At 45.7% G+C, this 12301-nt stretch overlaps 2 protein-coding genes across 2 annotated transcripts in view; one reads left to right on the top strand and one right to left on the bottom strand.

Annotated features, from left to right (window-relative positions):
• The first annotated feature begins 695 nt into the window (after positions 1-695).
• Positions 696-1605, top strand: mrps28 (mitochondrial ribosomal protein S28). The gene has a single exon (XM_023953549.1). The coding sequence runs from the start codon at positions 806-808 to the stop codon at positions 1337-1339; it is 534 nt and encodes a 177-aa protein (XP_023809317.1). The 5' UTR covers positions 696-805; the 3' UTR covers positions 1340-1605.
• A 14-nt stretch (positions 1606-1619) lies between these two features.
• LOC111947154 (calpain-1 catalytic subunit-like) overlaps positions 1620-12301 on the bottom strand; it is a gene marked incomplete in the record, with an annotated part of 17900 nt that continues 7218 nt past the window's right edge. The window contains 6 exon segments of the mRNA XM_023953543.1: positions 1620-2493; positions 4456-4514; positions 4594-4707; positions 4788-4866; positions 5014-5082; positions 6171-6235. Coding sequence (XP_023809311.1) covers positions 2467-2493; positions 4456-4514; positions 4594-4707; positions 4788-4866; positions 5014-5082; positions 6171-6235 — 413 coding nt within the window.

Below are 12301 nucleotides of genomic sequence, written 5' to 3'. Positions count from 1 at the left end.
TGACCGCACAGACCGCCATCTTAGCTCCTCTCTCGGTTGATCAGAATTAAGTATGCTAGGAGTTGAGTACATAAAATGAAAGTTTTGGGTGATATTGGAAATCCTTGCCTTTTTCCACATTCTGGGTGTTAATTCTGACTTAACAGTGATGTAACTGTAAATTTCAGTTTAGAACATTTTTATAATTAAGCAACATTTTTTTCCAAATCCAAAACGTTCCAGCGTTTGAAATAAAAAGTTATGTACAGAATCAAAGGCTTTGTAAAAGTCAATAAATAAAATGAGACTTTCTGTTAAGCATAGATTGATAATCCATCATGTCCAGAACTAATCTAACATTATTAGCCTGACTACTATTGCTTAATTTAAGTGTTATTTGGGTTAATATTCACATCTAGCACCTTTTATTAGCGAATACACTAATGTTAAACCGCTTGCTGTTCACTTTTCTCAGTTTGCTAAATAAGCTACTTGTCTTTAGCTAAACACCGCTAGCCCTAGCTTAGCACTTTTTTAGCATGGCTTCCACCCTCACCCCCCTCTCTCCTGCCCCCCCCTCCACCTCTGTACTCCTCCTTCAGACCCCCCCCCCCTTCCTTCAGTGCCCTTACCCCCCCTCTCCGTACCTTTTTTTCCTATTCTCCGTCCAGTCCGACAGTAAAAAGATAAAAATGTAATCAATAAAAATAAGAAAAAATTGAAATAAGGAAAAAAAACCTTCCCGGGAGGTTCACCAATCAGATGACGGCTTTCTCCGTCTGCCCCGGATGAAGCAGGCTCGTCATTTCCGGTTTACTGTGACAACATGGCGATGCTTGGCAGGGTCGTGGGCAGGCTTCGGTTCGGAGTCCGAACCCGACCTTCCGGCTCCTTCCAGGCCTTTCTTTGCTCCGGAAGCCCCCCCGCGGACAGAACCCGGTCCGGTTTCGCCGCCGCCTTCGACCTGCAGACGGAGCTGCGGCGGGAGGCGGAGGGCTCCGCGGCCGGGCTGCCGGGCGGCGCCTCCGCCTCCGGACAGGAGCAGAGCTTCGCCGCGCTGCTGCGCCGCTCTCCGCTGATCCAGATGGGACCGGCCCACGACAAGGTGGTGGTGGGGAGAGTCGTCCACGTCGTTCAGGACGACCTGTACGTGGATTTTGGGGGGAAGTTCCCGTGCGTGTGCCGGCGGCCCGCGGACGGGGGGGAACAGCTGCAGCGGGGCTCCAGGGTCCGCCTGCGCCTGCTCGAACCGGAACTCACTGCGCGCTTCCTGGGAGCCAGAACCGACACCACGCTGCTGGAGGCGCAGGCTGTGCTGCTGGGCCCGCTGGACGGCCGGGACCCGCACAGCCGGGAGTAGAACTGGACTCGGACCTCCGGACCACAAACTGGAATTGGCCGCATGGATACTGAGCATGCGCAGAAAGACTCAGGATTGCACAGATTTTTTTATTTGCTCTTTATTAAGTTCAGAAGCAGAGCGGGGGGGGGGGGGGGGTGTCTGTTTTGATCCTGACTCGTTAGACACGCCCCTTCCGTCCCTGACAGCTGATCACGTGATTCGATGTCTGTGACGGTTATTCATCAGAATTCTGCAGGAAAAACAATAAAATTGTTTCGACTGAACTTTTCTATTTGAGTTTTTTTTTGGGGGGGGGGGGGGTGAAGTCGTGAAATGACGTTTCCTGTTCATCTCCAGAAAATGTTCTGATTTAAGAACCGTAACCATAAGACAAGTTCTGAGGCACTCATTTCAGGGTTCTTTCCTGCAGATTGGTGACGGTTCTTGAGTTTCTCTCAGAACCTCTGGTTCTGGTGGGTCTGCCTCCTCTGGAGTCCGGATGCTCCTGGAGCACCAACAGAATCCTGACTCCAGGAGGGGGGGTCGTTAGTCTGGTTCCTCCAGAACAACAGGTTAATAAGAAGGTAGTTTCAGTTTGGCTCCGCCCGTTTGGCCGGAGAACACCTGTAGAAGGTGGAGCATAGACGGAGGTTTGCTAACTCCCAGCATGCTTTTCTTTGGGATTGTCCCTCAAATCCAAGCAGCTGAAGGTGATTGAAGTTAAAATTGTCCCACAGAGCAGACACGTCTGGATTATTGTTCCTTTAGTTTAGAACCGACCCAAACGTTTCTTTTACTTTGTTTTACATTTTGTTGAAAAAACGGCCTTCGGCTGCAGATGCTGCCCCCTCCTGCAGGGGGGGCTGTTGTTCAGTCTGCAGAATAACTGCCATTCAAGTCTTAATGCACATTTAGGGGGGCGGTGTCTAGTAGGAGTTTGCATCTGAACAAGGATGTCAGAACCAGAACTTTCCGAGGTTCTACCTTTTTCTGCTCTTTTCACAGCTTGGGCCGCTCATGGACACCTGCACAGGTGAGCCTGGAGCTGATGGAAGACATGCAAGTTAGGGGGATGGGGTTACAGGTTGTCATGCTGAAAGCGCAGCTGGCTCCGCCTCTCCTCCTGATGGGGGCGCTCTGGTGTTTTAGCCACACATGGTCACAAAGAGCCACTGGGAAGAAAACAAAGAGCTTCTGTTAGTTACGGTTCTGCTCAGTGCGACGAGGTCCAGTTCTCTGAGACCCGATACCCCCAACGATCTTTTTAGCAGTCTCACCTTAACCCTTGTTCTATCCTAGGCACTTTAACATTGGGAGTGGGGTCATCTAGACCCACTAGACAGTGCTCTGAACCTTTTTTCTTCAATGATTTGTGATCTTCACTGGTGTCCATGGATTACATGAAATCTTTCCACCTTTATCCACCTTTGTCATGGTAGGGAGAACACGTCAATGGAAGGGGGGGTCATAGGATAGCACAAGGGTTAAGACATTTGCATCGTGGGACTGCAGACCTCCAGGTGGAGCCGTGGTACCAGAAAACTACTCTGGAGCACTACCTCGTGCTCATAATAATAATAATAATGGATTGGATTTATCTGCGCTTTTCAAAGTTCTTACATTGTGTCCATTATTCATTCACTCCTCATTCATTCTTGGTGATGGTAGCTACGGTTGTAGCCACAGCTGCCCTGGGGCAGACTGACAGAGGCGTGGCTGCCATTTCACGCCTACGGCCCCTCTGACCATCACCGGGATCATTCATGCGCATTCACACACCAGTGGAGCCACACTGGAGGCAAGGAGGGGGAAGTGTCTTGCCCAAGGACACGATGACAGTTGGCTGGTGGGAGCGGGGTTCGAACCGCCAACCCTTCGATCATTGGACGACCCGCTCAACCGCCTGAGCCACTGCCGCCCGATCATGTCAGCTTCAGGACCAGACGCGGGTCTCCTTCATCTCCACTTCTTCCATACCAGAATCCAGTCTTTCCCTTTCCCTCTGGTCACCTCCTGTTGGTCCAGATCCCGTGCGTGGTGGTCTAGACCAGTGTTTTTCAACCAGTGTGCCGCGGCACACTAGTGTGCCGTGGGAGATGGTCAAGTGCGCCGTGGAGAAATTGCCCTCATTCACTGATCTAAAAACATTTTCCATCTCCAGGAAATCAGCTCTTTGTTCATCAAAACAGGTCCTGATAAAACACTGAGTAGTTAGGAATATAAAAGATCTTAAAATTATTTTTTCTTTGTGTTTATTTAATTCTATTAAAGACATTTTCATAAGAATGACGGTAAAGCGATTTAGCTGCAGCTATAACTGTGTAAGGAAAAGCCCCGCCCCTTTAACTGTCTCCGCCAATCATTCTTGAAGGCTTAATCACACGTCATCAGTCTGACCAATCAGAAGTGGTTAAAGTCTTCACTTCCTTGTTCTTAATTCTGCTGATAAAGTCGCTCAGTTCTAACAAAAATACCAGCTAAAGCTCGTCTTTAGCTGGTGGTTCATCTCTTAGAAAAAAACAGCCGCAACTTCCTGCTTTTTCTGCCACAATTATCACAAAAATCCACGTGAGATTGCGCGGGGGGGGCGCTGTCGATCAATACAGACCATGAATTTATGATTTTTTTTTTTTTTTTTGGATGCTGGTGTGCCGCGGGATTTTTGTCAGAGTTAAAGTGTGCCGTGGCTCAAAAAAGTCTGAGTCAAGCCACATTTTATCCTTGACAATAATCCCGCAGCACACCGGCATCCAAAAATTAAAAAAGGAGAAACTCTATAGTTTGTATTGATCTACAGTCCCTCCATGATCTCACAGGCATTTTTGTGATGATTGCAGCAGAAAAAGCTGGAAGCTGCAGCTGTTTTTCCTAAAAGATGGAATAAAAGTTAAGTTAGTTTTCAGTAGTAGGTCTCCCCTCCAGTCATCACACATCTGGCTGTGTGAGTTTTGTTCTCTGCCTCTATCCATTGAAATGACTATTGTTGTTATATCAAGTAAAGTCGAATTGTTGATGAGAAGAAGTTATTGGTTGGAACGTGACCCTGCTCCCCTGGTTGTGAGGACAGACTGTAACCAGCTGGTTTTACCGCCTGTTTCCATGAACCGGTTAGCGGGTTTGTTATCTTCAGCTACCTGCAGCATGTTCAGCTCCACGGTTCCTGTCCCGTCTCGGTCCAGTCCCTGGAAGGTCTCTGATGGAGACACAGACACCACATCATTCCAGAACCACCCTTCAGGGCATTGTGCATGTTCAGACGAGCGTGCACATACTAAACATGGCCACCAGTTTAACCAGGCAGCAGATGAAGTTGTCAAAGTCGATGGTCTCATTGTCAGCATATCGAGCGACCAGCATCTGGTACAACTTGTTATTTAGTTTAAACCCTGTGAACAGAACCAGTCCCTGTCAGAACCATCGCACACAGTGGGCTTGAATGATAAAAAGATAGCACAACAGAACCTACCGCCGTTTTCCAGAGCCAAGCGCATTTCATAGGAGTTCATGCAGCCAGACTTATCCAGGTCAAACTCCCTGAAAATTCCCTAAAACCAAAAAAGAACTACAATGAAAGATCCACAAGGTTCTAGGTTGGACAAGAGCAGAACTCTGGAGCTCAGAAACCGCTCGGTTCAGGTCCAGTATCACATACAACCACACTTAGAGTCACTTTGGACCAAGCTTTGACCTACCAGCCACTTTCTGATGTGGTTCCAGAGGATTTGAAACTCCAGCAAGCCAAGCCGAGCACTCCCATCTTTCTGAGGTCCAGTTAAGCTTCAAACGGGCTCAGTGAAAAAATAAAGTACAGATCTGCATCTGTTAACCTAGAAGGCCTTACATGGAATGGCCCCGTCCTATATTAAGGACCTCATAGTCCCTTACCATCCAATCAGAACACTTCACTCACTAAATGCAGGACTGCTTGTGGTTCCTAGAATTAGTAAAAGTACGGTTGGAGGTAGAGCGTTTAGCCACCAAGCCCCTGTTTTATGGAATAAACTCCCAGCTCATGGAAGAGAGGCCGACTCAGTTTCTACATTCAAAGTTAGACTGAAAACATTCCTCTGTGGACAGGCTTATTGTCAGACTAGTTAGTATTCAGAGATTATTTAACTTAATGTGTTGAAATTAAACTTAATAACAATAACTATTTGTTTTAAAAGGCTGCTAGAAGTTGAAGCTGGGGTAACTATGGTGCACTGGGGTTCTGTCCTCTTTTCTCTTCTACTTCTACCCTTCCTCTCCTCTATTCTTGATCATTATTCATCATTTAGTTCTCCATGCCTCTGTTTGGTACAGTGATTCATGTATTGTCCCTCTTTTCCTCTCCCCTCCTGGGGAGTGGGAGTGCTTCCAGACTCCAGTTGGTTCATCCGTGCTCCAGTTCCTGACCGTGTACCTCGTCTCTGCTCCTGCTCCTACACCTGGCTGTGGTTCCTGTCTCCGGCTCGACTCGCCCCCCGACTGTCCCCACAACCACGGCTGGATGAAGCTCGTCTGCTGGACTTTATATATGTAGTTGTAGATTTAGATAAGTTAATTCTTCTCTAAGAGTTCTGGTAAATCGCCTGTCCGTCCTGGGGGAGGATCCCTCCTTCATGTGGACACCCCTGAGGTTTCTTCGTTTTTTCCGGAATCCGTTTTTTTAGGAGTTTTTCCTCACAGAGAAGGAGGGCGGGGATGTCCAGTTTAGTTTATTGTAGTGATCAGCTTTTGTATTTTAGATCTGATATCATGTTTTGTAGATTTAGTGAAGCCTGTTGAAACAACTGTGTTGTAATATTGGGCTGTATTAATAAAACTGAATGAAACTCAAATAGATTCTCAAGAACATGAGACAGGATACATCCATGAGGCTGACCATAGCTCTGCAGGACTCCAAGCTGAAGCCATCAGTCTGCAGATCTTTGTCTGCAACACAAAACCAGCGTAACTGAAGAGGTGGATGAGGAATAAAAGAACACAACTCAAACGAAACAACGGCAGATTGTAGATGCTCAGTCACAGTTAGGTATGGATGGATGGATGGATGGATAGATGGATGATGGATGGATGATGGATAGATGGATGATAGATGGATGATGGATGGATGGATGATGGATGATGGATAGATGGAAGATGGATGGATGGATAGATGGATGATGGATGGATGCATGGATGGATGATGGATAGATGGATGATAGATACATGGATGATGGATGTTGGTTGGATGATGGATGGATGGAAGGATAGATGGATGATAAATGGATGATGAATAGATGGATGATGGATGTTGGTTGGATGGATGATGGATGATGGATGGATGGATGGATGATGGATGGATGATGGATGGATGGATGGATGATGGATGATGGATAGATGGATGATGGATGATGGTTGGATGATGGATGGATGGAAGGATAGATGGATGATAAATGGATGATGGATAGATGGATGATGGATGTTGGTTGGATGGATGATGGATGGATGGATGATGGATGATGGATGGATGGATGGATGATGGATAGATGATGGATGGATGGATGGATGGATGATGGATAGATGATGGATGGATGGATGGATGGATGATGGCTGATGGATAGATGGATGATGGATAGATGGATGATGAATTTTGGTTGGATGATGGATGGATGGATGATGGATGGATGATGGATGGATGGATGATGGATGGATGGATAGATGGATGATGGATGGATGATGGATAGATGGATGATGGATAGATGGATGATGGATGTTGGTTGGATGACGGATGGATGGATGATGGATGGATGATGGATGGATGGATGGATGATGGATGGATGCATGGAAGGATGGATGGATGATGGATGAATGGATGATGGATGGATGGATGGATGGATGATGGATAGATGGAAGATGGATGGATGGATAGATGGATGATGGATGGATGCATGGAAGGATGATGGATAGATGGATGATGGATGTTGGTTGGATGATGGATGGATGGATGATGGATGGATGATGGATGGATGCATGGATGGATGGATGGATGATGGTTGAATGGATGAATGGATGATGGATGATGGATGTTGGTTGGATGACGGATGGATGGATGATGGATGGATGATGGATGGATGGATGGATGATGGATGGATGCATGGAAGGATGGATGGATGATGGATGAATGGATGATGGATGGATGGATGGATGGATGTTGGTTGGATGGATGATGGATGATGGATAGATGGATGATAGATACATGGATGATGGATGTTGGTTGGATGATGGATGGATGGAAGGATAGATGGATGATAAATGGATGATGAATAGATGGATGATGGATGTTGGTTGGATGGATGATGGATGATGGATGGATGGATGGATGATGGATGGATGATGGATGGATGGATGGATGATGGATGATGGATAGATGGATGATGGATGATGGTTGGATGATGGATGGATGGAAGGATAGATGGATGATAAATGGATGATGGATAGATGGATGATGGATGTTGGTTGGATGGATGATGGATGGATGGATGATGGATGATGGATGGATGGATGGATGATGGATAGATGATGGATGGATGGATGGATGGATGATGGATAGATGATGGATGGATGGATGGATGGATGATGGATGATGGATAGATGGATGATGGATAGATGGATGATGAATTTTGGTTGGATGATGGATGGATGGATGATGGATGGATGATGGATGGATGGATGATGGATGGATGGATAGATGGATGATGGATGGATGATGGATAGATGGATGATGGATAGATGGATGATGGATGTTGGTTGGATGACGGATGGATGGATGATGGATGGATGATGGATGGATGGATGGATGATGGATGGATGCATGGAAGGATGGATGGATGATGGATGAATGGATGATGGATGGATGGATGGATGGATGGATGATGGATAGATGGAAGATGGATGGATGGATAGATGGATGATGGATGGATGCATGGAAGGATGATGGATAGATGGATGATGGATGTTGGTTGGATGATGGATGGATGGATGATGGATGGATGATGGATGGATGCATGGATGGATGGATGGATGATGGTTGAATGGATGAATGGATGATGGATGATGGATGTTGGTTGGATGACGGATGGATGGATGATGGATGGATGATGGATGGATGGATGGATGATGGATGGATGCATGGAAGGATGGATGGATGATGGATGAATGGATGATGGATGGATGGATGGATGGATGGATGATGGATAGATGGAAGATGGATGGATGGATAGATGGATGATGGATGGATGCATGGAAGGATGATGGATAGATGGATGATGGATGTTGGTTGGATGATGGATGGATGGATGATGGATGGATGATGGATGGATGCATGGATGGATGGATGGATGATGGTTGAATGGATGAATGGATGATGGATAGATGGATGATGGATAGATGGATGATGGATGGATGATGGATAGATGGATGATGGATGGATAGATGGATGATGGATGATGGTTGGATGATGGATGGATGAATGATGGATGGATGACGGATGATGGATGGATGATGGATGGATGGATGGATGGATGATGGATGGATGGGTGATGGATGGATGGATGGATGATGGATGGATGCATGGAAGGATGGATGGATGATGGATGAATGGATGATGGATGGATGGATGGATGGATGATGGATAGATGGAAGATGGATGGATGGATAGATGGATGATGGATGGATGCATGGATGGATGATGGATAGATGGATGATAGATAGATGGATGATGGATGTTGGTTGGATGATGGATGGATGGAAGGATAGATGGATGATAAATGGATGATGAATAGATGGATGATGGATGTTGGTTGGATGGATGATGGATGATGGATGGATGGATGGATAGATGGATGGATGGATGGATGATGAATAGATGGATGATGGATGATGGATGGATGATGGATGATGGATAGATGGATGATGGATGTTGGTTGGATGATGGATGGATGGAAGGATAGATGGATGATAAATGGATGATGAATAGATGGATGATGGATGTTGGTTGGATGGATGATGGATGATGGATGGATGGATGGATAGATGGATGATGGATGATGGATGGATGGATGGATGATGGATGATGGATAGATGGATGATGGATGATGGTTGGATGATGGATGGATGGAAGGATAGATGGATGATAAATGGATGATGGATAGATGGATGATGGATGTTGGTTGGATGGATGATGGATGGATGGATGATGCATGGATGGATGGATGATGGATAGATGATGGATGGATGGATGGATGATGGATGATGGATAGATGGATGATGGATAGATGGATGATGGATTTTGGTTGGATGATGGATGGATGGATGATGGATGGATGATGGATGGATGGATGATGGATGATGGATGATGGATGGATGGATAGATGGATGATGGATGGATGATGGATAGATGGATGATGGATAGATGGATGATGGATGTTGGTTGGATGACGGATGGATGGATGATGGATGGATGATGGATGGATGGATGGATGATGGATGGATGGATGGATGATGGATGGATGCATGGAAGGATGGATGGATGATGGATGAATGGATGATGGATGGATGGATGGATGGATGATGGATAGATGGAAGATGGATGGATGGATAGATGGATGATGGATGGATGCATGGATGGATGATGGATAGATGGATGATGGATGTTGGTTGGATGATGGATGGATGGATGGATGATGGATGGATGCATGGATGGATGGATGGATGATGGTTGAATGGATGAATGGATGATGGATAGATGGATGATGGATGTTGGTTGGATGAAGGATGGATGGATGGATGCTGGATGAATGGATGAATGGATGAATGGATGATGGATGGATGGATGAATGATGGATGTTGGTTGGATGATGGATGGATGGATGGTGGATGGATGGATGGATGATGGATGATGGATGGATGGATGGATAGATGGATGATGGATGATGGATGGATGATGGATAGATGGATGATGGATGTTGGTTGGATGGTTGGATGGTTGGATGGATGATGGATGGATAGATGGATGATGGATGCATAGATAGATGGATGATGGATGTTGGTTGGATGGTTGGATGGTTGGATGGTTGGATGGATGATGGATGGATGGATGGATGGATGATGGATAGATGGATGATAGATAGATGGATAGATGGATGATGGATGTTGGTTGGATGATGGATGGATGGATGATGGATGGATAGATGGATGATGGATAGATGATGGATAGATGGATAATGGATGATGGATAGATGGATGATGGATGTTGGTTGGATGATGGATGGATGGATAATGGATGGATGATGTAAGGATGGATGGATGGATGGTTGATGGATGGATGGATGATGGATGATGGTTGGATGATGGATGGATGATGGATGAATGGATGATGGATGGATGGATGGATGGATGGATGGATGGATGGATGATGGATAGATGGATGATGGATGGATGGATAGATGAATGATGGATGGATAGATGGATGATGGATGATGGATGGATGAATGATGGATGGATAGATGGATGGATGGATGGATGGATGATGGATGAATGGATGAATGGATGATGGATGGATGATGGATGGATGGATGAATGATGGATGTTTGATGGATGGATGTATAGATGGATGATGGATGGATAGATGGATGATGGATGATGGATAGATGGATGATGGATGATGTATAGATGGATGCTGGATGTTGGTTGGATGATGGATGATGGATGATGGATGGATGATGGATGGATGGATGGATGGATGGATGGATGATGGATGGATGAATGATGGATAGATGGATGATGGATGGATGGATGAATGATGGATGGATAGATGGATGGATGGATGGATGGATGATGGATGAATGGATGAATGGATGATGGATGAATGGATGATGGATAGATGGATGATGGATGGATGGATGAATGATGGATGGATAGATGGATGGATGGATGGATGGATGGATGGATGATGGATGAATTGATGAATGGATGATGGATGGATGATGGATGGATGGATGAATGATGGATGTTTGATGGATGGATGGATGGATAGATGGATGATGGATGGATAGATGGATGATGGATAGATGGATGATGGATGATGTATAGATGGATGATGGATGTTGGTTGGATGATGGATGGATGGATGATGGATGATGGATGATGGATGGATGATGGATGGATGGATGGATGGATAATGGATGGATGAATGATGGATGGATGGATGGATGGATGGATGATGGATAGATGGATGATGGATGGATGGATGGGTGAATGATGGATGGATGGATGGATGATGGATGGATGGATGGGTGAATGATGGATGGATGGATGGATGGATGGATGGATGGATGGATGATGGATGATGGATGAATGGATGAATCGATGATGGATGGATGATGGATGGATGGATGAATGATGGATGTTGGTTGGATGATGGATGGATGGATGGATGGATGGATGATGGATGGATGGATGGATGATGGATGATGGATGGATGATGGATGAATGCATGGATGGATGACGGATGAATGGATGATGGATTGATGGATGGATGGATGGATGATGGATGGATGGATGGGTGAATGATGGATGGATGGATGGATGGATGATGGATGAATGGATGAATGGATGAATGGATGATGGATGGATGGATGGATGAATGATGGATGTTGGTTGGATGATGGATGGATGGATGGATGGATGATGGATGGATGATGGATAGATGGATGATAGATGGATGATGGATAGATGGATGATGGATGGATGATGGATGGAGGGATGATGGATGGATGATGGATAGATGGATGATGGATAGATGGATAGATGGATGATGGATGGATGATGGATAGATGGATGATGGATGGATAGATGGATGATGGATGATGGTTGGATGATGGATGGATGAATGATGGATGGATGACGGATGATGGATGGATGATGGATGGATGGATGGATGGGTGATGGATGGATGGA

The sequence above is a fragment of the Oryzias latipes genome, chromosome 1 (assembly GCF_002234675.1).
Source record: "Oryzias latipes chromosome 1, ASM223467v1".
Taxonomy (NCBI): domain Eukaryota; kingdom Metazoa; phylum Chordata; class Actinopteri; order Beloniformes; family Adrianichthyidae; genus Oryzias; species Oryzias latipes.
The sequence above is the reverse complement of the archived record's forward strand: the minus strand, read 5'-3'. Positions and strand labels throughout refer to the sequence as shown.